Source organism: Aythya marila (assembly GCF_965140915.1).
Source record: "Aythya marila genome assembly, chromosome: 6".
NCBI lineage: Eukaryota > Metazoa > Chordata > Aves > Anseriformes > Anatidae > Aythya > Aythya marila.
In genome coordinates this window covers 3,630,195-3,657,181 of record NC_139047.1, presented here as the reverse complement: position 1 = coordinate 3,657,181, position 26,987 = coordinate 3,630,195, and the positions used below count along the sequence as shown (strand labels likewise).

The following is a 26,987-nucleotide window of genomic DNA, read 5'->3' as shown; positions in this document are numbered from 1 at the left end:
ATGTTGCAGCGGATGAAAAGCTAAGGGAGTTCTGCACAGAACGCATGTTGAAAGTATTGTGGTGTAGCAGCCTGGTTTTGTTTAGAGCAGCTGGAGTAATTTCATGTGAGTTGTATGCCCTGGGCAGCTGAAAAACTGCTGCCAGTATGAACTTATCTTTCTGCCATGCTGCAAAGTTGATTGCTACCCATGTCTCATCAGCTCGGGCTAGCAGGAAGGCAGTTTCTCTAACTGCAGTTGACCATATCCTTTGCTTAGGATCAGGATGGGGGATGTGAGTCTTGAGAGGATTTCCAGACAAGCAGGAAGGCAGAACAAGTGCCCTGGCTGCAGCTGCTGGATGGAGGGATGCACCAGCAAGCTGCCTGCACTGCTGAGATGCCCTGGCACTCTGCTTTGCCTCAGGAGTCTGCTTAGGCAGAGGCACTGCCACCTGAGGCATGCACACTCAGTCCACAGAACCTTTAAAATATTGTGGTAATATAAAAAAAACTTGGGTTTAGCCCAGCATTTATAATGTTTTTCTTCTTTCTTCTGTTTAGGCTTATTACGCCCGTGATGCTCTGGCTAAGAATTTATACAGTCGGCTCTTTTCTTGGCTTGTTACCAGAATCAATGAGAGCATTAAGGTATTGCTGTTTTGTGCCTGTAAGAAAATCGATAGAAGTGAATTAAATTAAACTGGATGGTAAAACTGCGTTTGCCAATTTCATTTTTCCTGGTTGTATGCTGTTAAGGTACAGGTGAATAACTGTATCACAGCTCAAAAAATTGCTGTCTGCTCTGTTGTAAGCTCATGAAAACGTTCACATTAACTTACTTTGAGAAGCCACACTTAACCTCTTAGTTTACACGACCTGACAGCCTAATTAAGAAACACATTAGTTTTCTTGACTGTCCAGTCTGAAAAGTACAGACGAATAACTCATTATTATTATTAATATTTTTTAAAGGCACAAACTAAAGTGAGAAAGAAGGTAATGGGCGTGCTGGACATCTATGGCTTTGAAATTTTTGAGGTAAGACCTTTATAATAGTAAACATTTAATGTGAGAGATATTAAACCTAATAGAGTAGTTTATGAATATGTAAGCACAATACATGTAATTTGATTAAGTGTGTCATACTGACAAAAAAAAAAAATGTAGAAAAGTAAGCCAGAGAAAGAATGTCTTGGTGTGTATGGCAACTGAAACAAAAATTCTTGGAAGACAAACTTGTGTTTTTACGCCATAGGTAAATAAATATTTATGACAATAAACTTCAAGGCTTTTTGTTGTGACATACATTCTGAACATAAGAGAAACCCAAGCGTTTTGTGGGTGTCTTTGAACAAGGTTTGCTTCCTTTAAAAATCGAACCAGAAACTATACATTTTTTCCTGTCAAAATCAGACAAGGAATTATATTCAATTTAATTTTGGTTCACTTAGATAAATACTCTGTACTGATTCCAGCTGATGATCTGTGGCTCACTGCTGTTTGTTTACGGTAGTATTTTTAGACTGGAGATATTCTAAAACAAAAACAATAAATGAGGAATTTTTAATTGGGTTAAAGAACATCAGGGGGAGAGCGTCTTCATAAATCTTAGTCTGACAGTTTATTTTAAGAGATTTATAGGTCTTGGTTGGAAATATTAGAATACTATTTGAACTAGAAACTCAACTGGGGAGAAACACGAGTAGAAAACATTCAAACCTTACCCACTTCCCTACATCATTCTTGAAAATCCGGGGATGTTTAGACTGTAGAAGATGGGAACAATCTAGAGAAGAGTAATTACATGTGGGAGGGTGGTGTAAGCTTTATTTCAGAAGCATAACATCAAAGTATGTGCAAATCAAAATACCTCTGCGAAGAGGAAAAACAAAGCTGATACTTGCTTCAAGGGTTTACTCAGCTAGGTTTATATTGTTTGTATTAAACATAAGAGAGTATTTATGAAAATACATTGCAAGCAGTCATGTGGCTGAATTCAGGTTTCAGCACAAGATCTCTGGTGCTGGTCCTTGGTGTGTACCCTTAGCAAGCTGGGCAGTGCAAAGGTAGTACTGACATCTCGGGGCAGGACCCTTGTTTTCATTACCTTTCTGTTCTGTTTGATTTAATGGTAAGTCTCTAGGGGGAGGTGGAAACTGGAAGCTTGCAGAAGCGCGTAAGCCAACTGTGTAATGGTGTTTGTGGGATGGTGTTGTAGAAACAGGCTAAATAAAGCTTGTTTCTCCCATGTCATTTTGTTTTTTTGTAGGAGTTCAACATTTGAGAAGGTTATAAGTAAGTAGCCGAGTACAGGTGATGCAGGTTTGCAAAAGGAAAAGAGAAAAACAAGGCTTTTCTCCCTTATCTTGCAAACTGAATTACAAGGCAACTTTCCAATTCAGACAAAAAACTTTAGAATAATATGGGCAGTTGTTTTTCAGTTCTTTAAATGATGAGCACTGCTTCTACTGGAAGAGGTGGGAAAGGCAATTCAGAAATACATTCATGCAAGATGGGATTGTTTCTCTCACGCGCTAAGGTCTGGTGAGGGCTCCACCCAAGCATCCTGGTTCAGCATCACTGAAATAAGTGGAATTTTTTCTGAACATCCAAAATGGGATTCAGACAGCATGCGAGAAACACATGTGGCTGGTATTATACCAAATTTTTATTTGAAGATGTTTGAATAAGCAACTCGATTAAATTAGCTTTCTGGATTTGCTACAGAGTACAGCTGTCAGTATTGGGACTGCATGGCAGTACTGTAATTTAAAGGGTGTTGATAGCAAAAGAATCCCTCAGAAAATCCTGCATCAGGTGTATTTCCCATTTAGCCATCCCTGTGTTTCCAGACGGGCTAATTTTATCATCAGAAACTGCTGATTTATTCTCAAAGGCAAAGAATCTCTTGATGAATCAAAGACACTCTTTTCAAAGCAAAAGAAAATTCATTTTCTATGCAGCTCTTGTTGGAATAAAAGATGATGTAATGTCATAATCCTTAAATGGAGTAAAATAAGTCTGCAGAGACAAAGCGTGGTTGTTCTTGTGGTCAGTTGAATGAATGTATATATAGTAACATCAACTGAGAGGATGCCAGACAAATACTTTTATGTTGAGTCTTAAAACAAATGATCAAGCCTCACAAAAATTATTAAAGATTTTGAGAAAACACAGTGTCTCAACAGTTATTGTTGAGAACTCAAGTAACTGCTTCGCAGAAAATATGTAGTGTTAATATTAATTATATTAAACCAAGCAATAAGTGAATGAAATTTCAATGACGGTCAATAAAGGAAACTTGATGAAAAGTCAATAATGTCTTAAGATTTTTAGCATTAAAAATGTAGTAAAATTTGAAGTGCTTTGCTGTGTAGTGCCTTTGGAAATATGATTACTAAACATTCAAATATTAGCTGAAGTGTAGCTGATGGCAGTGACTATTATCCATCTAATGAAAAATCACTTACAACCACTAACTAAAAATGTGCAGTTCCCTTTTGAATCTAATTCTTAAGTCATATTTTCATTATGTTTGTTCTTAAAGGTTAGAATTAACGTGATCACAAAGAATTTTTTTTTGCTAAAATAAATTTGAAAGACTTCATCACTTGTTAAAAAAAGGTCTGAGTTTTAAGTTTGTAAACTGTTTGATATGCTGAAGATAAAAAGACCTGCTTTAAACATGTTTCTACTCAGGAAGCATCTAGATCTATCATTAAATGACCTTAAAGATCATCTAATTCCCCATCTGTTTCTGTCTAGTTATGATCATGAATGGAGACAGAATACGCAAAAAAAAATCATAGCAGGGCTAGCAGGAGTTTTTCATATATATGCTAAATATTTACATGGGAAGATTAACACTGTTGCAATAAGTGGCAGGATACCTGCTTACTGATTTTTTTAACGTTTATTTTTTTGCCTTTAATGTTACACTTGCCCATCAGGTTCACTATAAGAGTAAACTAATGATATTCTAGTTAGCTGTTTTGCTCTGAGGTTCTCACTTAAAAGTTATTGGAATACATTAAAGAGTAATCTGCTTCCACTGCAAAAACTGGATTTTTTTTTAATAAGTTCCAGCCAGGCCTTATTCCTGTTGAGAATGATTCCTTAAATCATCTTACAATTCCTCCTATAAGAAGAATAAAAATAAATAAATAATAATATATATATATAAAACAAACAAACAAACAAACAAAAAAACCACAGGATCTACCATTCTGAAAAATCCTACATTTGACCTTTTGATGATGATTTATTATAAACAAATTAAAGTTTATGTAAATGAGATTTCTTTCAGCTGGTTTTGAAAGATGACTGCTTACTGGCTGCTGTTTTGTTTTTGTGTTTTTTTTTTTTTTCTGAGATTTTCTGCAATTTAAGGTGAAGTTTGCTTACAAAGTAACTGGAAAGTTCTTGAAGCTTAGCAAAGGGAAGATAATGAATGGTGTGATGGCAATACTGCCTTACATGCTTTGTATTCGGTTTCTATTGGTGTTTTTATCAAGCACAAAAAGCGTTTTTCAGACAAACCCCAAAGCTATCCAAGAACGCAGATTTAAGGACTGGGCTGTCCAAAAACTCAGATTAGGCAATTTAAATCTATTGATAATCCTCAGTCTCTGTGGGTTTGGCAGATCTCGACAGAAAGCTGAGCTAACCAGCCCCAAAACAGGTGCTGTAAAGCTGTGTTTGGTTTCGATTTCTGCCATGCCCTTTGTGGTAAGATGTATTTTGGGACCGAGAGTTTTGCGAGCTGAATGCTGAAATTTTGGGCATCTCTGTGCAAATTGTCTGTGGGCAAGGATTAGGGACTAGGATTAAATGCAAAAAGGCAGGCTGCAGAACCAGGCCGGTCGTGTAATGTTGCCGGAGCTCGGGCAGTGAGTTGAAGCCTGACCCTACCCAAATTTATCTGAATGTTGGAGCAGCCAAACGTGCTGCTGGGCTGCAGTCCGGGCTGTGATTTGGGCTGGGGCAGGGATTACGGTTAGTGGAAATCCAGAGGCGGCTGGGCTGCTGGCCGCCGTGCTCCATGTGGTGTTTGGGGGTAGACGTGGTTTCCACATCCCTGCAAAATGGTGGGGTTGTGAGGAGGAAGAGCAGGGCGAGGGCTGCAGGTGGCTGGGGCCTGGCAGCCCACAGCAAAAAGCTGGGGCTGCCAAACAAGGTTTATTCTTGCCAGAGGAGACAGCTTGAGAGCACAAAAACTCTGCTGGGTCCCCTGGCACAGCACCTTGTGCCTGGTTTTGAGCTGAGCGAGAAGTGGGGCCTTGCCAGGGATGGAGCTGCCAAAGCGGAGGCCAAAGAAGGCCCGAGGCCTTCTGCCGGCCCTCGGACATGTGCTGAGGGTTGCTCCGAGGTGTTAGGTGCGCCTCATCTCGCTTCTTGGGTGGTGAACGTCTTGGATAACGTGGTTGAGGGGTACTGATGGATCCCCATGTGGTGTGCTCCAGGCTGTCAGATATTCAGGCTCTGCCTCCCCTGTGCAGCGTCAGGGCTGGCGTGGGCAGCCCTGCCTCTGGCTGGGAGAAGTGCCATCCGCTGTGTGGAAGGGCTTTAAACATCTCCCCAAATTCCCCGGCTGAATCGATAGTTTCAGGAGAAGTTCCTGGGACAGCATCTGTTCAGCTCGTTTTGATCCAAGCTCACAAGAGCATCAGCCGTGTTCTGCGTAAAAATCAGCAGTAAATAAAAACGCCTCCAAGAAAAAAGAACCAAACAAGCTGCCCAGCGGTAAAACCAGGTCCTTTTCTCAGTCAGTGTTGCTCTGTGCTAGCACTTCTGCTTATTGCAGGCACAGTTAGCTTCTTGCTTTTGTACAGAAGCCCCTTGAAAGAAGCTTGGTCATGTTGCATGTACAGCTGTGTCTGAGCTGTCGGCTGGACATTGATAAAGTGCAGTGTCTTCATTGAGGAAATGCCATTGGAAATATGAAGAATGCCATTTCATTATGTTAACATATTCACAGTTCTGATAATTATCTCTTGTTTAGAGAAAGGCAACCGAGTAAGGAGAGCGTAAACACTGAAAAGACATTTCTGAGATGTCTGAGGCATGATGAAACTGAGGAGGTGTTTCCCCTTTTACCATAAACCTGCGTAGCGGCTTGGCCCAGTTGCTTTCCCTGCTTCTCGCCTGTTCATTAAATGAAGGAAATGGCAGTCGCAGACCATGCTGAGCTCTGAGAGATTGCTGCTGGCCCCAAGACTTCTTTTCCCTAAGGATGATTTTGCTGGAGAAACGTCAAATACCTAGAAAGAAGACTTAATAGAGAAAAAAGCATATGGAGCAAATGGGCTTATCAGGTTCTTCTGTTATCTTCATCTTTTTAGGCTCTGGGGCCCCTTTCTCCATGTCTCGACTTCAGCTCTAACTCAGCTGTGGTTATCTGTTGTCCTTAATGTAATTTGTTCTAGTCACTATACCTTGCAGCAGATTTCCTTTTAGAAATTGTTCGACCCTCTTCTGATGCCAAGCAGCTCATTGTATGCTGGCAAGCAGTGGTGCCAAGATGCACGTACCCAGCCCTCTGCTCAATCTGATCGCATAGGATAAAGCCCCGGCTAGTGTGCAAGAGGAGAACTGAGTTTTTAATCTGGAATTGATCAACCACGTCTGCTGGCAAGTGTTGTGAGAGCAGGCAGCTCTGCGGAGTGACCCTTGGTTGGATTCCTAGGTGCTAGGGAGACTTCTGAATGGATCTGCAGCAATTGTTTCCCCTTATGTGCTAGCATTCAGAAGCAGAGGTTCATCTCAGGAAGTTAATCACCATTTGATTAATCACATTATAATTTAAGTATTTAGAGAGGCTTATTTTGCAAAAGGCAAGTTTATGAAGTAAATCCCATTGGCTGTCTGCTTTCAGCAGAGGAAATAGAAATGCTGGAGCAAATGCACACAAATGCTCTCCTAGAGGCTGTGGAAATAACTCTTGGTCCTAGAGCAGCTGTCATGGCTTAGCAGAGGAATGGGTAAGGTGATGTAGCAGGTTCTTGCTGCTTTGTGAGTCCTGTTGTTTCAGAACTATCCAGGCAGTCACAGTAACTCCTCAGTAAGGGATAAATATTCATAACAGATCTTCATGAACTTTGTGAAAGTTTACGGGGAAAAAAAAAAAAAAAAAAGTCCAGTGGGTCCCATGTATCCTATTGCTTTCTAAGATAAAAAAAAAGCGTGGTGGTTTTTTCCTTTTTTCATTTTCTTTATATGTACTGTTGTACATCCTTCTGTGGTCATACATAAAGATCGCTATCCCCAGACATCACAGTAGGGTGTAAATGAAACTTGCTGGCTCAGTTCACCATTCATTCCACCACTCAGCAAAGCAAGCTTGTTGGTCTATTTTCATCATTACCTGTGCCATCTGGCTTTTTTATAGGGGGCCTCAGCAGTTGTGTAGAGGCCTGACAGAACCCCTTGGGCTCACCTGCCCAGGGTAGAAGGAGGTCAGGGACTTTGATGCCAGTGGCTACGTTCGCTGAAAGTTAGTTTCTGTGGCTTCATGTGTTAGACCAAAAATGTCAGTCTCTGTATGTGTTTTTCTCCCCAGTATTGATCAAAAAGTTCTTTGTAATGGCATTAGGTCTGTTGATTCCATCTCATAACTTGAGATATCTGAGTTTTGTTTTAAATGGTGCTTTTCATTTAAATGCTTCTCGTGTATTTTTCTGTTGTATGTGTTCAGATAAGACATTCGAAGAGGTGCGTGCTGGACACCTCTTTGTCAGTGTGGGCATAGACTCAGCAGTGCATAGATTTTTGAATTGGCTCTCAGCAAGAACTGGTAGGGTGAAAGATTAAGAAGGAAGAGGAAATCCTGAGAAACATCATGAATATGTGTGATACTGATGACATAGCTGAGGCTGTAGGTTTGGGTGAACTGAATACGCTTTGTTTGTGGAAGACACTGAAGTGGAAAGGACACAAGAAAATGGAACACTTAAATCTAATGCAAGAGGTGACTCTTAGCACCAGCATATTGAGACATTTATGCCTGAGGCTAGTAAGAGACATTTAGCCCTATTATTATTGACAAAAAATATTTTTTTATTTTTAATTTGTTATTGATGTTTTGCTGGTACAACAATGCATAAGGTCAGGAACATCCATACGTGTTTTTTCATATACTTCCATGATTTGCATGACTGGAATCTTCCAAAGAAGAAATGAGGTAAAATATTAAGGAACAAAAAATATTTTCTGTAGGCTTTAAAGCCACCTGTCTGTAATTCATGTAATATCAGTGGTTCCAAACTTGAACTTCTGTCTTTCCATGGGTGACTTGTACACCTCAGTGAGTACAACATTATGATCTGCTTGCTTATATAAGCATTATATTTCTGCATGGAGCAGATTTTTTTTTTTGGAGATCAAAAACTTGCTACTTGCCAAGCAGTCAACCTGATGCCCAGTAGTCTGAAGGCTGATAAAGAATAAAACTGTATGTCCAAGACACCATAATTTGTGAAGTGAAAAGCATGGTGAAGCAGGCTTTGATTTTTGTCAGTGCATTTTTCTAATTGTCTAAATTTATTGTTGCACCCAATAATAGATGGATAGGATAAGCTAAGGGTGGTTGCTTGATCTGGATCTATAAATTTAATGTGACTTCAAGTCTACTTCAGGTGACATTCTGTTTCCCAGCACCTTTAATTTAATTTGAGAGACTGAGCTTTTTTTTTTTTTTTTTCTTCCCCAAAGGTTATATTTTGTATTCCGTAGTGGCTTCAAAGGGATAGTTGAAATGCTGCTATAAAGATGCACTGATTGAAGTGATGCTTACAACATTCAAGTAGCAGATTTATGGCCTGGAAGAGAAACAGGCGCTCTTTGGTGTTTGAGAAGTGCTAGCCTAATTTTTTTTCTTTCCTAAATTTTTCTAAGAATATTTAAATTTACTAACGCTTCCAATTTTGGTGTCTGTGCTGTTTCTGTGCTTAGCAAAGCCCCTTCTGTCACTTAGTGAGGACGCTCAGCACAAGGAGCACACACGGTCTCCGGCTGCTGGGTCCTCCCAGCCCATTTCTCCTGCATGGGTTTGTGGTGTGCTGTCAGTGGCACTAATCACTCCCCATTGTCTTCTAAAAAACTAATGCCAGACATCCTTTAGATCCCATCCTATCTCTGTCGCATTAATTTCAAGGAGACATCATTAAAATATTGTGTGCATGGGTCTCTGGTTTGTGAAGCCCTGGCATAATTAAAAGTTACAGCTTTCCAGTAAGAGTGAATAAATTCGCAGGATCTTTGTTACTTTATTCAGTTTTACCCAGAAACAAGCACTGCAATCAGTTTTTCACATAGTGTTTCTTACAACCTGTGAAAGGAAATGCCTCTTTCCGAAGAACATTTGACGTACTGAATGCCTACTGATTTGTTCAGAGTTAAGTGTTTTGAGAATTTCATTAATCCCAAACATATTCCCTCACTTTGTGCTGTAATCAACTGCTAGCTTTTTGCTCTGTATTGCACATAAATGCCAAAATCACTGCTGAACTTCAATGCCTCTTTCCCGGAATGGCAATTTTCAATGGCTTGGCAATGTCAAGTACAATTTTCTCGGTTAAAATAAGTGATTTCCAAAGAGCGCTGTGGATTTTGCTTTTATTTTCTTTGTCAAAACGTAAATATCACAGGTACGTAGCAAATCAGGAAGGCATCTAGCAGTTACTTTAATGTACTGTTAATGACCCTTTAGATCTGGATTTGCAGTTGGTTTTCTCTCCCCTTTTGAGGGCTGTGTGTAATGTGGAAGATATGAGCCCTGCCGTCCTTGCAGCCCGAATAACATGGGCTTTTGGAGGAGCAGCCTTGCTGCGTTGGTGGCGTGTACCTGGCAGGAGGATGGGAAGCGTGTTTGACCCTACCTCTTGCCAAGGTGATGTCAGTTGGGATCCTTTCACTTCCCACTAAATATATCTGAAGTGAAGGCTTTATCTGCATGTGTCAAATCAGCTTTTACTCATTCCTCACGTGCTCTCTCCTACCTCCCCCTCCTTCACTTTACTGAGATTTATCTCCCAAAGGTTATACGTGTGGCTTTTAGAGACGAAAGATATGTGCTGATTTAGAGGTGCGACTGTACAGGAGTGCTGTTCTGTGCTACACTGCGATGTGATTCAATCCCTCAGCTTGTTCAGTCATCTTCGGGCCGTACCTAAACACACACTCATCTCCACATGTGCAATATATATCATCTGTGCACTAGTTGACATTTTCAGTGGAATATAAACATGATAAAGAAGACTGTTCTTCTTGGTACACCAAATAAATGCTAATCGATGTTTTTGTTCTGTGTTTCTGTGGAAGTGGTATAAATACTGACTGCAGTTTATGTAATTTCTTTTTGCAACAGAATGCAGTAAGTATGACTTGTTTGCAGTGCCGGTTTTGATGCATGCCAAATTTTAACTTTCTCATCTAGAGCTGTGCGAGTTTTGCAGTCTCTGATTGATAATTGCAATTGGTGTGAGGGGCAGAATTTGATGCGGCTGAGAAAGTTTGCTGATCAGCTGTGATTTTGCTCTCCCTAAAACTAAATTGATCAAAGTAATCTGTGCTGCCTCAATATTTTCTAATCTGCTTGTGTGTTCTTAATCATAGTGACCAGATCCTTAATTTAAGCATTTAAATGATTGCAGTTGCCTATAGTAATAATAAAAAAAAATAAAAAATCTATTATCATAACTTGAGATTCACAGGTATTGTAGAGCACACTTATTTCTTAGTGGAAGAAGGTAAAGTGGTTTATTATGCAAATATGCAGCCTTCCCTATTTAGCAATGTGCTCTTGAGGAATAGAATAGAGAAAAAAAAAAAGAAGTTGGGGTGGGTGGAGGAACCACAGAGCCCAGACGAGAAGACCAGCGGTAGATATCCCAAATTACTCCTGATTGCAGTTATTGCTGCAGACATATGTATACAATTCTTACAGTATTAATGGCTCTTAAAAGCACTGGTTAGGAAAAAAAAAAAAAAGAAGCTGCTGATGTTCCCTTTTTCTTTGAAAGTGGCCCTCAGAATGGGCGTCTGGCCTCCAAACTGCACTCATTTAACATCCTGGAGATGAAGAGGAAGCGCTGCTTTTATCCTGCAGTCCCGGCCCTGGCGATGTCAGGAGTAGAGCCTCAGCTGCACCGGTGTGCGAGAGGGGTCCCTGGGGGCTCCTCTCCTAATTCTCTGAGCTGTGCATTCCCTGACACCGCAGGTGTCCGTATGACTCGTCCCAAGTTGTTGGTACAGAGGCATCACGAATATAAACCAACAGTTTCTGCTCTCTGCAGTGGAGGAAGCCTCAGGGAAGGGTTAGGGCTAAATTTCCCAAACTAATCTCACTCTCCATAAAATATGGCTCAAACCATCACATCACAAAACTAGGAGGAGTAGTTAATAAAGCAGCTCACGGGCTTGCAACTGCTGCAGTAACCTACTCCAGCTCAGCTCCAGTGTGTTTCCACAACAGCCAAATGCAAATGTTTTATCTGACAGGACAACAGCTTTGAGCAATTCATTATCAACTACTGTAATGAGAAGCTGCAGCAGATCTTCATTGAACTTACCCTCAAAGAAGAGCAGGAGGAGTACATCCGAGAGGTATGTAGATACTGGCATGTGCTGTCCATGCTCACATTGGGTGAAACCATTCTGCTGTGCAAACATTTTTGAAAATTGAGTCAAGTTCCTGCTGTATAATCCCGAGGATATAATATGAAGCTTTGACATGCCTTTTTTTTTCTTTTTTTTTGTGTATAATGGGGAAACTCATGAAACGTAATTACTGCAATTTGCTTCTCGAGTGGTATTTTGAACACTCTGGAAAACATAAACTGTTTTCCAGTCTACGATGTCACTTCAGAATGCAAATTCTGAATGATTTTTTTTTCCAATCCTTTACCCTGCTTGTACCTCCATATGCATTAGCATCTCATCCTGGAAACGTTATTGCTGATAGTTGAAAAAAATCAGAATATCTGAATGACAGACTGGATTTTTCAGATGTCATCTAAATTTAGCCTTTTTTCTTCCACCCATTAAAAAAAAAGGAAACAAAACAAAACCAAAAAAAAAAAAAAAAAGGACCCTTAGAGCTTAGAAATTTTGATCTCAGATGCTTGCACTGAAATGGGCTTTTTCCCTTCTAATCAGTGTGAGCGTGCAGAGAGCTGTGCTGACCCGGGCTGGGCAGGAGGCAGCTGGCCCAGCTCCAGAGGAGTGCATGGGAAGCTGACACTGATGGGGGAAAGGAATGGAGAGTGGGTTTGGCAGCTGCTCAAGGGCAGTCGTTTTGCGCAGATAATGTTAGCAGGAGATGATTCCATGGTGTTTTTTTTTTTTTTAATAAATAAGATGTTGGTAAGCATATAGAACTAAATGCAAAAATAGTTAACCGGAATATAATTTAAATTGCCTGGGGGGAAAAGCTCCATCAGTTGTTTTCCTGTTCAAACTTTTTTTTTTTTTTTTCCTGTAGGGAATTGAGTGGACTCATATTGAGTATTTCAACAACGCTATAATTTGTGACCTAATAGAAAACGTAAGTTATATTAACAATCACCATGAATAATTGATAATGCATGTATTGAATTTAACTATAAAATCTCTACACATCCTCCGTATACTTCGCTTTTATAGAACCAACCCCCTGTTCGTATTAATCATCTATTTTTGAATGGCAAGCATTTGTTTTATTAACAGTTTTTTCATAATATTATGTTTTTCTGCATTAGAAATGGTCAGCAGCGCCTACGCAAGAAAAAAGGAAACTGAAATGTTTACATTTAGTGGTGTTTTCATTAAAAGATATCACATGTGATATTATAAATAATGTGTTTTTTTTTCTCTATGGAAACCAGAAAATTCAGTGATTCGTTACTGAGTGCTTTAACTACAACAAATACTTGTATCTAATAAGAGCAGTTCCTATGGACTTAGCAAGGCAAATTCCTTAACAATCAGAAAATAAAGGTTTTTAACAATTAATATAAAATGTCTGCTGGTTTTACTCATAAACTGGCTACTTTCATTTAAGTTGGCGTTTCTGTGGTCTAAGTAAATGACGTGAAATTCCCAAGTAAAAGGAAGTTAGAAGATTCCAGTCTCTGAAAAGCCTTTTAAAAATGGAGATATAAAAATCTGTTGGGATTGGGGATGAGTAAAGGAGAACTGGCCATACCTTGAGATCCTTTGGGGGACATTTTTTTGGGTTGTGGAAGTCCCACAGAAAAGAGCAGTCTCCCTTGTATGCGTATGTACACATGATGAAAGCAGACACTAAAACTCCTGTCTTGAAACTGCAGAACCAAACTGGAATCCTGGCCATGCTAGACGAGGAGTGCCTGAGACCGGGGACTGTTACCGATGACACCTTCTTAGAAAAGCTGAACCAAGTCTGTGCCACTCACCAGCATTTTGAGAGCAGGATGAGCAAGTGCTCCCGGTTCCTCAATGACACCTCGTTGCCTCACAGCTGCTTCAGGATTCAGCATTATGCTGGCAAGGTACCTACTGATGCTGGGAGCATGCGGTGTTTGGAGAGTGGTGCTTCTGTGTGGAGTGTGGGTTTGGGGCAACGGGGAGGCTCCTCATCCATCAAATGATGTTACAGTAATGGTGGAGGACTGCCCGAGTAAGTGGTCGATGTGAAAATCCAAACCTGCCTTAGTCTTTTCACACTTAAACCTAAGATAGTGATTTTTGGCTGGAAGATTTTCAGAGATCGTGCTGCTGTAGCCAAAACCAAAGGCACAAACCCTTCAGCACAGGGGCTTGGTGTCCCAGGTGCTTCAGTGGTAGAATGTTTGTGCTGCTGGATCTCTGAAAACAAAAATACTGCTTAGAAAGACAAAAACTCACACGCAGCTGAAGGCAAGATATTTTGGGAAGCACGTTCTTTGTCATTGAACTAGGTGAAGTCCTTGGTTATGGTGATGAGAAATAGTTAGGGTGATAAGAAAGTGGAATTTTTGTATGTTTGAAGGAACTGAGCTTGTTTTGAAAGTCTGTGTGTTGAAACATGGAAGAGAAAATTACACAGAGGGCTTGCAAATGTATTTTGCTTTTTACAACATGAGCACTATGAATAAATACAAGACTGATAGGTTTCGATGTATAGTTCAGCATAACTTAATGAAAAGCAAAACCATTGTAAAAATGGAGACAGATTACTTATGTTCTTGAAGCAAAGTTGGGGTTGAAACTACACCATGTGTTTCAGTCTGCGGAACTATTATTTTCACAGAGTAAAGAGTATTTGGAAAGCATTTAATTTGCCTAGTTGTGTTTAATTCTTTACTAGATTTTAATGTTTTCTCAATCTTAAATTTTTGTGTAACTTGATAACCTGTCCTTTCAAAGTAGCGCTGGAAACACAATACTTCCAGCCTCTGAGGCAGCTGTTACACATTGCGTATTTGCTAAGGAGATCTTGTAATTGCCTGTCAAGGATTAACGCTTAGATATTTTTTGGTTGTCATAATTCAAGGTAAATTGTAAATACCCTGATGCTTTGCAAAAAAAAAAGCAAGCAGACTGTGGCTTTGCAGCCAGTGAGGGTCTTCAGTTGTTACTGACATTCACTTGCACAACAGAGCGGTCAGTAAATTCCAACTATTTTGGGATTGTTTTTCCATCCTCATCTGAGAACATTTTGATCTGGTCACTGGACAACAAAGGTTTGACTCTTCTGTTGTGAAATCTAAGCAAGCACATGTCAACAGTATTGTCACTCGTGGCATTTGTCACACCTATCAGAAACCAGAAAGGTGTACACTAAAGAAAAACATCACTGAAGTTCATAGTCACTTACTGCTGTGTGGAATATGGCCACGTCAGTATTAGTTTGGTATTTTTGCATACACAGTACACATCTACACAGAACTATCTGTGAAATCATGAAACTGAAGAGTCCGTATTATCAGCCTGGTAACTTGTCATCATTAATCAAACTAAATTAAAAAAGCCAGCAGTGCTCTGAGATCTACATGACGTGCCTCTGGATGCCTCCTGGGTCTCCAGCTGCGATTATGGATGTTGTCATTGGACTGTTTTCCTGGTAAGAGTCCTTGTAAGTAACAGTCCCCTAAGGACTGCATGGATAACAACTTGCTACTGAGCTCTCAACAGTGTCACAGGTAATGTTTCATATCTTGTTTAGTTAGGCAAACAAAGTAAACCTTAGCACTTTGAAGAAGGACATTTTTACTCTTGTGATTTAAAACAGAGGGAGAAAATGTTTTATCAACCAAAAAAAAAAGATCTTTGGGGGGTATTTGCAAGCAGTGGTATATCAGTTATTATGGAAGACCATCTTTCATTTGTTTTGAATGCTGAGGAGGAAAAGGAAATCAATGTCTTGGTGCAGCCTAGAACTAACCTGTGTTATGTAGTCCAAAACATGCTCTGATGAGACTTTTCTGTATTGTTCAGGTTATGTACCAGGTGGAAGGATTTGTTGACAAAAATAATGATCTTCTGTACCGTGACCTCTCCCAGGCCATGTGGAAGGCCAGTCACTCTCTTATCAAAGCGTTGTTCCCCGAAGGTAACCCCGCCAAGATCAATCTAAAGAGACCACCGACGGCAGGGTCACAGTTCAAGGCGTCAGTAGCTACCTTGATGAAGAATCTTCAGACAAAAAATCCAAACTACATTAGGTAAATTACTCCATGGTAAATTTATATTAGGCTAAGTGAAATAATATCTTGATATCCGAGGACAGGTCAAGAGAAATCTAAGGTTTTAATTTACGATAATAGCTGTTGACTTGCAGTGCTGCAACCAAGCGTCCTTGTTCGTTTCCCTTTGCAGGTGCATCAAACCCAATGACAAGAAGGCTGCCCACATTTTCAATGATGCCCTGGTGTGCCACCAGATCCGCTACCTCGGTCTTCTGGAGAACGTCCGGGTCAGGAGGGCAGGTTATGCATTCAGGCAGGCATATGAGCCGTGCCTGGAAAGGTACAAAATGCTCTGCAAGCAGACTTGGCCCCACTGGAGAGGGCCAGCCAGGTAGGAAACCCTCTTATTCTCACCTCTCCCGTTTCAATGACTAACATGATTATCTTCCATACATTCTGATTTTTTTTTTTCCTTTTTTTTCTTATTTAATGAAAATTTAAATAAGGTAATTTAAAGATAATTTGACAAGTAGGCCAATGTAGCTCAAGTGTTTTACTTGCATTTCATTCTCTTACCATTGTTCTGGACTTTGGATGAGTTTTTTCATTGGGAAAAGGGTTGGTTCTACAAAACCTACTCTTTTCAATTGTCTAAAAAATACAGTTCCGTGGCAAAGGAGTTGGTTTTAGTGATGAACTAATCTACTGATGGAAAAGATTTTTGCATGTGAGCAAGGACATCACCTCGTTTTTTTAAGTATATGACAGCTTTTACTGATTTGGGTCTCAGAGAGAGATGGGAGTGGAATGAAAATGACTGGAATGATCAGAAGGACACTTATCTTTAATAACCAACTTTCAAAGTATTGGAACATCCATTTCTATGAAGGCAGTCATGCAATTTTCCCGTCCTTTCAAGAATAATTTTACATAATGATTGCTAAACAATGAGATAATACCTCTTGCAAATCAATTGGATGGACTATATAATTTTAAATTGCATAATATTCACATATGCCTTGACAAATAACTTCCTGGGTAGGCAAATGTACTTCTTTTAATTCTTTTTGCATGTGGCCATCAATAACATGATTTAAATCAGATTTATGATTTCTTTCATAGCAGATGACTATCTTTAGCTACAATTCAAATTTTTAAGTTATCAGGATAGCGCTAGGAGCACTGTATTGATAATAATACAGTTTTAATTACAGTATTATACTGTGTTAAAGTTCTTACAAAGATTTGTCCCTTCTTTTTGTTGGCATTTATGAAGAGCTGTTGGTAGTGTGGAACATTAGCTTGTCAGTGTTTGTTTTACATTTTTATGATAGTGTGAGAGCCCTTTCTTTTTTCTTTTTTTTTTTTTTCCCAAATAAAATCATAGAAGTAAGAGGAAAAAATAGGCCAGTGCTGATGCTGTTAAATGAAAATTGCTCCTTTTTCATCAAATTATTCTGAATCTTTACAGTGATTATTCTTGCCTTCAGCTAAACAAACAGTGAGTAAATGAGTTAGGTTTTCAATCTGCTTATGTCAAGCACTATTTAAGAATTGAAAATGCGCTTTCGTATACTTTCCATAAATTAATCTATGAATATGTAAACCGAGAAGTTTGAGAGCTGGAGGTCATGTTTGCTAAGCTCATTTACTTGTTATTAGGGCTGGTGTAGAGGTATTGTTTAACGAATTGGAAATCCCTGAAGAAGAATTTTCATTTGGTAGATCAAAGATATTCATCCGCAACCCAAGAACGGTAAGTGAAAAATGTCTTTCCCTGCAAAATCGAGCCATCTTTCATGAGGATAGCCTGCTATGAACTGCATAATTTGCTAGCTTGTTATTACAGCTTTTTCTAGATACCAGGCTTTGAGATAGTGGTAGGGAATATACCATTAAAAAATGCTGTTTAATGTTAGACCCATTAAAATTGGTATGAATGAACATTGAACATTTATGAAGACTGAGGAAAAATCAATACAACGCTACAATAACTGTGAGCCTGAGTTTAATGTAACTTTCATGCACTGACTTGTGGCAGTATATCTTCCATAAACCTTGTTGATGTATCTGTCCATTGCTCTCGAGGTAAATAAACCAAAAGGTGTCTGAGGGGATGGGGACTTGAATGAAGGAGAGATTTCTCTTATAACTATACTTAGGGTTTTTTTTTTCTTTTCTTCCCTGCTGTTTTTCTTCCAACATCAAACAAAAACCTTAAAAAAAATACACACAGCTCTTCAAACTAGAAGATTTGAGAAAGCAGCGACTGGAGGACCTGGCTACTCTCATCGAGAAGATTTACAGAGGTTGGAAGTGTCGCACACGCTTCTTGTTAATGAAAAAAAGCCAGATTGTGATTGCTGCCTGGTACAGGCGATACGCAGTAAGATACTGTCCTTTCTAGCTCAGTGGTGGGGAGAAGAATTTTATTATTTAATATGGGTTTTCACATTCTTCCTCAATTTATATGGAGAAGGGTTGAAAGAATTCAATTTTATATTAGTATTTAAACACTAAAAAATGTCCATAGAAGAAAATTGCTAAGTGTTTACTTTGTGCCTTTGCTTAAATAATTAAAAAGCTCCCTAGAGTCCTTTAGCTCTGGGAGAGCAGGATTTTGTGGCCCAGCTGGGGAGAGCCTTTTCCATTAAGCTGGACCAAATGCTGTGTACTTACAGTGCTCTCAAAACATGGTTAATGCGTAAAAATGTTTGGTAATATTACGTGTGCAGTTCTGTGGAATTCAGTCATTCCTAAAGCTTTTTGTATTTTTGCCTTATTTGGAACCTTTGCATTTGAGGCTCAAGAATGCTGCCTGGGAGGAGCCCAAGGATTCATTTTAATTATAGCTCTTAAGAATCATAGTTCAGTAGTTTTTACTGATGCAGTTCTCAAAGTTTCAGACCTCTTTGTAGGTTGGATCTTCTGTTCTATTATGAGCTGAGCAGTGCTGTTAGATGACTTTTTTCTTTAGTTACTGAATAATGTGGGCTTACATGACACTCAAGATTTACTGTTTTCAGGTTTTAAATTCTCAAGTGTCTCAGGTGCATTTCCTGAGACAACCTTGTGTACATACCAGAAAGCCTGATAAAATAGCGTGTGAAATGGAGAGAAAGCATCTTCTTAAATTGGAAGTTGCAGAGCGCACAATCACTCATTTTCAGTTGATGAGCACTTCCATTTGTCATCTTGAAGGCCTTTAGCATGTGGTTCAGTTATCTTGGATAATGAGAGCAAAGTATGGCTGATTAGGATAAAGCGTGGTTATTTATATCTGAGAAGAAATGCTTTTACACTGTAGAACTCCTCTCTCTGAACTGCTGTGATTGAATGCTCAGCAGTATCAGAGCTGGATCACACAGTGCCTCTACATCTACTTTATGATCTCATGATCTTAATGAATTGAAAACGGGGTTGCCACAACTCTGTTGACACATCTTTTAATATAACGAAATGAAAACAAATACATGACCGAGTTCACATCACTGTTGATTTCTTAGCTGTAGACCCTTACTGAGTCTTCAGTCCTTCTGGCTCACTCACAGAGATGTTCACTGTGATTGAGCAGGCTGAGTGTGAAGCCCAGAAGCATTATTGCAAAGTTTGCCAACTGTTACATTTTTAGTATGATACTAACCACTAGCCTACTGGAGAACTGCGCTTTTTAGATAGAAAATGCTTGCCTGTGCTGAAAATTTATTGTTCAAACCAGTGTACTGGGATAATATTCCAACATGTTATTCAGAAATTCATGGTGTATTTGTTTTTGTTTTTGTTTTTTTTTTTTCCTATTCCTATGTTATCATCAGTATTTGGTGTTATAAAGTGGCTGCAGGTAATAGGACCAGCACAAATCTCGTGAAAAGGCGATGAAAAGCATAGCCAACAAACTAGAGCATTTGTGACAGTTTGCATGCTACCCTGTTGGGAAAGACAGATAAAGCTGTTACTGTTAGCATTTAATCCGTGTAACGCTTGTGCTGCTAACCATGAACTGTTTCTGTAAACAGCGAGTGGCATTGTCCCCGTGGCATTGTTGGATGGGCTTTGTTTCCTCTTAAGTTGAACACGCAGTCTGTGCTCTGATCTGCTTGTTAGAAACTGTTTGTGTTTTACATTTATGGCTTCTACCCGTAATTATATTTTCAGGTGTTAGTAAAGAATGTTTTGTTATACAATATCCCACAGTCGCCATATTGTAAGCATCATATATTTATTTCCAATGCAGCAACAAAAGAAGTATCAGAAGATAAAGAGTTCAGCTATTATAGTACAATCTTACATCCGGGGGTGGAAGGTGAGTTCCCTCTTGCTACAGCTCTGCCTGCATGGTGAGTTAAGGAGTAGGTAAGGAAACACATTCCAAGTGCACCAAGACTCCTACCTTTCATGTCTTCCTGGCATGAGTTTGGGTCAGTGAAAGCAGGCCTAAAATAAACAGTTTAGGTCACCCAGGCAGTATGTTACTTGGGGTAAGTCTTTAGTTCTCTTCTGTGTGCTAAGTAGAGGGGCAGAAGTGTGCTATACTCACTGTGAGCAAATGCCTCGACATTGCTTGCTTGTCCTCTGCCTCAATTTGCAACAACTTTGCTTCTTCTCCGAGAGGTTTGTTCTTCATGAACAGAGAATCCTGTGGCCATAGGAGAGACTTAAGGAGTGATGCTGTAATAAGAGGTAAAAGCGAGGGTAACAGCCACATGAAACAGCCGCAATGCTTAAAGCAAGAACTGTTGTGCAGCCTCAGTACAAAAATGCCCCTGGGCTCCTCTGTTTTCTTGTTAACCTTTCTCCACCCCACTAGCTGTGACTTCCTCTTCTATTTAGGGAAGAGAAAACTGTGTTTAACTCTGGAGTCAGTTCCCTTCCTATCGGTCAGGGAAAGGACTGCAGTTACTACCTGGGTGTCAACAGCCCTCTTCTGCCCAGCAGACTTTAAGCTCTGTCAGCAATAAACTAGCATCATTTGGTTTTATTATTTGTCTTGAGTTTTAACTTTGTTGTCTTTTTTTTTTTTTTTAATGAATTAAAAATATTCTGGCAGTCTAACTGTTGATGTTCTGTCCTTTCCCGTGGGTGTTATTCAAAGAAAACTGGGTAAAAGCATCATCTCAAGCTATTATTTTTTTTTTATGTTCTCTCAAGGGAGAACATATTTTTTGTGGTACCGGTGCTGTGGATAAGAGCCTGGTCTGACAGCAGCGTTAAGCGTGACCTACAACCTTGCAATTTTCTTGTGTTTTATTGCTTATTGCAGACTAAAGGGATAAGGCATACACTGTGTAGAAGAAAAGTCTCACTGCCATAATACAGATAGTTAGAGATCTTGGATTATGTCGAATATGTTATTTTTAATTGTTTACAGGCTCGGAAACTTCTTCGGGAGCTTAAGCATCAGAAGCGTTGTAATGAGGCTGCCACAATAATTGCCGCTTACTGGCATGGGACCCAGGTAAGAAAGTGGCAACAGATCCTGCACTTGTTTGTCTCTGCATAGAATGAAGAATGCCCTTGCGCATAAAGCTACCTGGGAATATCTTCAATGGCTTAAACTGCTGATTTTTTGTTTCTCTTTGCTGCTAACATGTTTTAGCTGGTGCAATCTGGGAAGCTGGGACACGCTTTAGTATTTGCTGTTTGTAGTGACTGGTTTCTTTTTCTTTCTTCCACCGTTGGGAACTTGCAGTAACCTTTTCTTCCCTAAGCTTTTCTATATCCCATTTTCAAACACATCGCAGGCACGAAGGGAACTGAGACGACTGAAGGAGGAGGCTAGAAATAAACATTCTATTGCTGTTATTTGGGCTTACTGGCTTGGATATAAGGTACTTCATGCACATGTCACATGCCTCCCTTCATTACCCAACAATATCAACAATTAATCAGTAGTAAATAGCGAGAATTAATGACTAATACGATTGACTTAAAAATAATAGAGCATGATCATTGATTGCCTCCATCTCCATTCATGCCACATGTAATAAATCTGCCAGCATTCTGTATGTCAGTTTTTTGTAGAGTAGGAAATCCCTTGCATGGCAGCCAAGTAGTGGTTTGCACTAACAAGCCATTAGACTAGATTAAAAATGACTAGACTCCAGTATTCTCAAATGAGGAAATGCATTTAACTACATGTAAATATGCAAAGCATGGTTTGTGGTGGGGAGAGAAGGTTGTGGTTTGTTGGTGCTTCCCTCCCCCTCCCCCAAGTGCTTTCAGTGACACTGTCCTAGAGATCTAATTGAGATTTTCATCAGGCTGTATATTCTGTACCCTGAGCCGTCTTCATTTACAAGTCCAAACCAATGCTATTCATTTTACTACATTGTAGTTTTAATTGGTTTAATTGATTCTCTGGTTGCGATTTAAACCAGTAAGAAAATTTGAGTAACTACAATGAAAGCATGGCTTTATGACCTGAGGAGAAAATGATGTTAGTTTGCAATTCTAAACTTACAGCCCTAGAAAAATCCCAGGAATTTCAGCATCAGCTGTTTGTTTTCAGAAGCAAAGTCCCACTGAAAGATTCTTGCTAATCCCCGGCCTGCATTTGTGGGTTTTGTGAACATTTGAAATGCTGTTCACTGGAGGTCAACATGTTATTGGTTTCAATTAATAAATTCTTACCTTAGTTGAAAATATCATTCTGTAAGTTCATTAAGTTTAAACCATCTTCCAGTTATTATTTAGGTCGGGGAGTCTTGTCCGAACACCTTGCAAACAAGATGAAGAAATGTGCTCAGATAACATCTGAAGTATAATGCTGAGTTTGAACTTTGCTATTTTTATATAAGGCTATTAGATATGGAATGAAATGGCAGCCCTGGGAATCAAACAAACATGTACAGAATTTCCCTCACCCTAGAGAACCTGTTCATTTAGCTTGGTTATTTAGGTAGCTGTGAAAGTTGACAGAGACACCGTTTCCTCTACATTTGTTTAAATGCAATGCATCAATTTGACACCTTTCACCAATAAAACTGGCCAGTGCTGCAGAACAGATATGTACTTTCCTGAGTTTAAGATGTTCTTTAGAATTAAAAAGGTCAAGACCAGAAATTAATGCAATAGTATTAATTGCGTTAGAGCTCATGAGTTCAATATTTAGAAGATTTGGATAATTTTTAACATATTTTAGTTGTTAGCTTTATCTGTTGGCTCACTGGAATTTCATGAAAAATGGACTCCTTACTCCTTAAATGTAAACATACATGTAATTGTAATCTAAATTGAATTAAGATTAGAAGACATACAGTATCTAATAAAAGATAACCCTGCTATCGGTTTGATATTTTATATTTTCCCAAGGGAACATTTAAAACAAAAGTTTCTCTAAGTTACCCTAGAGATCAGTCGCTTTTAAAGAAAAGCCAGAGACCTCAAGTATTCATTTTCCTTCCTTGTCACAAGGCAGACAAATACTTAACTTTGCAGAATGCTTGTCTGTCCAATGCAGTATGGGAGGAGCTTTAGTTCCATTTAAATGAGCGAAAAACATGCTTTTAATTCCACTTGACTTTTATAATCAAATAACAGAGTAACAACTGTCCAGGTATCTTCTAAGTTGTGAGATTCGGTTCAGATACCCATATAGTGCCTTTATATTTAGATTTTGCTTTACAAATTGCTTTCCTAAAGTGGGAATTATTGATGACATGGAAGTTGGTGCAGCCACGGAAGGCACTGTGTCTGGGGGCCTTGCCTCTTCATTCCATAGAGAAAGGGATAATTTACCAGTCCAGAGATTGTACTTTAAAAAAAAAATCAAAACACACATAAATATCAAAATCACCTCGAGCATAAAAGCCCTCGGTGCAGGGCCAGTAATTATCCTTGCACACACAGTTTTAGAGTTGATTCTGTTATGCACCAGCTCTTGCCCGTGGAAGGATTGACAAGACAGTGAGATTTTAGTGAGTCTTGATTCATGCACATCATTTGGATCATGTGGTACTTACTGCTGATGGCAAGGTGTGCACGCCTGATGAGACGGAAACACTAGCAGCAAATGAGAAGGTAGACAAAATTCTCTTACGTTAAATAAATAAATAAAAATTGCAAATTGAGGCTTGTTTGACCTCATATGTGGCTTAACACCAATTCACACTGACACGTCGGGTTTTGAAGGTTAAACACCGTTCTTCTGTCTCTCTGTACCTTGATTTTAAGTTGGCTGTTCTGTTTGGGAGAAGCCTTTTCCTGGTCATTGTGCTGTCTGCATCGGGCTGTCTCTTTTGTTCACTATCTAAACCTTTTAGGCTCGAAGGGAATTGAAACGCTTGAAGGAAGAGGCTAGGCGTAAGCATGCTGTTGCAGTCATTTGGGCTTACTGGCTTGGACTGAAGGTACTTTCTTAAACACTCCCTTCTGTCTACGTGAACTCAATACAGCGTGGCACCTTACTAACACTTCATAAATGAGCAGGTGTGGGGAATCGCTAGTAAGGATGATTTTACACAAAATTCTGTTGCTTGCTTTTGTCACGGACTTTCCAGCAGAATATGAAAGCTGAATGTGCCTCGTTTAATGCAATATTTAGGTGCTAGGGTTTTTTTTTTTTTGTCATATCAGGAATTTCAGTTTTCATGTGCAAGACAAATGATAGATTAAAGGGACTCTATTCTGGCTGCTGACTTAAAAACCTGACCTACGTTGGCAAAGGTCCTATCTGGAAAGATTACAAGTATGTATTTTCTTACTGTGACCTCTGCTTGTTTGAATGGGAGGCAGGGCAGAGCCGCCTGACTCATGTCAGAGCCCCGTGCCCAGCATCAGGGCACGGTGCCCAGCTGATGGCAACGTGCTGGCGCTTCCATCGAGCCTTGGGAGGGCATGGCACTGCAAGCAGGTGTCCACGGCTGGTGGCAGCTGCCAGTGCCCAGAAGAGCTACGATGCTCAACGGGCTCTGTTTTTTTGGCCATTGCTTTCAGGGACTGGTTGGCAAAAGAAAACGCATTTGTAATCTGGAAAAAGTGTAGTTCTGCTCTGTGAATAGACTATGAAAATGGCAACTTGGGGTGTTTTTAGGTCTGTACCCATGTGATTTAAGTGATAGAGTTGTGCTCATGGTTCTTCAAATGTGGTTTTATGGTTATGGTCCAGAAGAACTGCAGAAATCCAAATCAGTTTTGTCTGGCTTGGGTGCCACTTTGGCTAACGGGGATGCTGGACACTACAAAAGGATGAAGGGGAACAACTTGATAATGAAAAGTCCAGCTCCCATATTCTGATACTTATTCTCGCAAGGATGAAAGGGGGTTAATACGTATGAAATGTATATAATCATATATAACATAGGCATGCTATGCATATAAAAATTACATTACAATGTATACATGGAAAGCAGAGCTGGAAATACAAAGGAGCCATTTTAAGAAGTCATTCTGCAGATCAGAATCATGCTTTAGGTACTACTGCCAAAGTGGGTCTGTTTTTATGATTTTCAAACAAGAATATGTCCCTCCTGAGAACTCGGAGGCTGTTGTATATCAAACAGCAGCATTTAAATGAAAACTGGTGAATCCAAAACCTTTAAGGCACATTACAGCTGGAACATGTTTCTGCCCGTCTGTGGTGTGGTTTTCCAAAATATTTTTAAAGGAGTGTAAGTGGCACTTCTGCCTCACCTGAAACATGCAGATTTTTCTGATCAGGGTCCCAGTCTGCAGTTCCAGTCCACCACTGTTACCACAGGCAGTTCTCATCTGTCTGACGGCGACGAATTTTCACCCAAAACATACGGAGGTGAAGATTTAAAGTCAATGCAAGTGGTTGAGATTAAGCCAGTAATTCTTGTCCCTTTTTTGGGTTATATGATAAGTAGATTTTAATAGCATTCATGCTGCTGTCCAGAGGTAGGCTTTGCTGGAAGTGCTTGCATTTCTCAGTGCTTTCTCCACAGCCTCCCTGCGGCACAAATGGACTCTGTGGGTGTGCTTTAACCCCCTTGATCCAAATTAATTTGCACACTGTGCAGCTCAGGAAGGAGAACATAAAGCGCTGTCATTAAGGAAAGTCTGTGAGAACATGTTGAGATTTGGGATTGCTGCAGCTCGAGTAGCTTTGGGTGTGCTAATTTCTGGCACTGGATAATAAATATGGGGTATATAACAATTATAGATCATTAAACCTTACAGAAAATCATTGAATAAGAACTCTAATATTTTTTTCTTATGAAACAAGAAGGGCAAAATTATGTGCATTATTTGCACAGAGTGAAGACAGCTGAACACTCAGTTTTGTTGATGAATCTTATTGTGCAATTAAGCAAAAGCCCATTTATCTGTGCTTTTTTATTTTGTTTTTAACACCAGACTGGTGACAGATTCTTGCTTTCAGAATGCTGGCTTATCTTAAAATGCATCACACAAAGTATGCAGTAGAAGATATGCTAGAATAAGCCAAATGAGCTTTTCCTTTTCTTACAAGCTGATATGTTTTTTTTCCTTTATGGATTTTGCTTTGTTTTTTGGTTACAGTGAATTCAGCAGCACGTAGCAAGTTAGCTAAAAACCACTAAATTTGCTCTGGGGTGAATTATGCGAAGCCACGATGTTTTCCCTGGTTTTTGCTCAAAATTTGTAGCAGGTGTGTTCCAGGCTGTGCCAAAGTTTGGGAAAGTTGGTGGATGCTTCAGCTAACTTGACATGAGCCTGGGCTTCCCACAGAATTCCAGAGCAGTTGTGCTCTCTTTCAGATGGGGTTTGGGGTTTTCTTAAGAGAGGAATTTAGATACTGTGCTAATTAATGCTAAGAGAAATACAAAGGGCAAAAGCAATACTCTGAAAGATTACATTTAGAAGGATATATAAAACCGTAGTATCACCTGTAAAAGAGCTCCTCAATGATTACTTTTTTTGATTTTTGAATACATTTTAGTAGCAAATATCAAGCTTGCTTTCATTAAGCAACCTGTTCATTAAGCTCTTAACACCAAAATCACCAAAATTATATTTTATTTGATATATGATTCCAAAATCATATTTTATTTTTGGAATGAAGACTATTTGTGTGAGAAGACTTTGTCATATATGTCTCCTCTAAAAAAAAAAAAGTCTTGCTTTTATTATAGTAAACTTTATGTTTTAAGAATTTTGAAGGAGAGAAATCATAAAGAAACAGTTCATCAGTTAACTACGTAATTAATGTGAGTTCAGTATCACTTCAGGCACGATGCGATATGTACCACCAGTGGTACCTTACTTTTTAGCAAAAGCCCATGAAAACAGATTCAGAATGCTACGAATTCAACAGTATTGGAATATCTTGCCTTTTCAAAGGAAAATGTATAAAGTTCTCTGTCAGTGTGCAGTTGACGGTACTGAGGTCATCTGAGGTAATTTTCTGAACTCTTGGTCCACGGTCTGGTTCATATATTTG

The 26,987-nt window shown here is 39.4% G+C and overlaps 1 protein-coding gene across 4 annotated transcripts in view; it reads left to right on the top strand.

Annotated features, from left to right (window-relative positions):
- The window catches only part of MYO1B (myosin IB), a 92,135-nt gene that overhangs the window by 51,307 nt on the left and 13,841 nt on the right, over positions 1 to 26,987 (top strand). For 2 of the 4 annotated variants that reach the window (XM_082763404.1, XM_082763405.1), the window contains exons 12-24: positions 543 to 629; positions 954 to 1,019; positions 11,478 to 11,582; positions 12,460 to 12,522; positions 13,286 to 13,486; positions 15,414 to 15,640; positions 15,795 to 15,995; positions 17,267 to 17,360; positions 17,841 to 17,990; positions 19,839 to 19,907; positions 20,973 to 21,059; positions 21,346 to 21,432; positions 23,866 to 23,952. In XM_082763404.1, the coding sequence (XP_082619530.1) occupies positions 543 to 629; positions 954 to 1,019; positions 11,478 to 11,582; positions 12,460 to 12,522; positions 13,286 to 13,486; positions 15,414 to 15,640; positions 15,795 to 15,995; positions 17,267 to 17,360; positions 17,841 to 17,990; positions 19,839 to 19,907; positions 20,973 to 21,059; positions 21,346 to 21,432; positions 23,866 to 23,952 (1,524 nt within the window). The remainder of the gene's footprint in view (positions 1 to 542; positions 630 to 953; positions 1,020 to 11,477; positions 11,583 to 12,459; positions 12,523 to 13,285; positions 13,487 to 15,413; positions 15,641 to 15,794; positions 15,996 to 17,266; positions 17,361 to 17,840; positions 17,991 to 19,838; positions 19,908 to 20,972; positions 21,060 to 21,345; positions 21,433 to 23,865; positions 23,953 to 26,987) is intronic. The other 2 variants (XM_082763402.1, XM_082763403.1) reach the window with 2 other exon arrangements.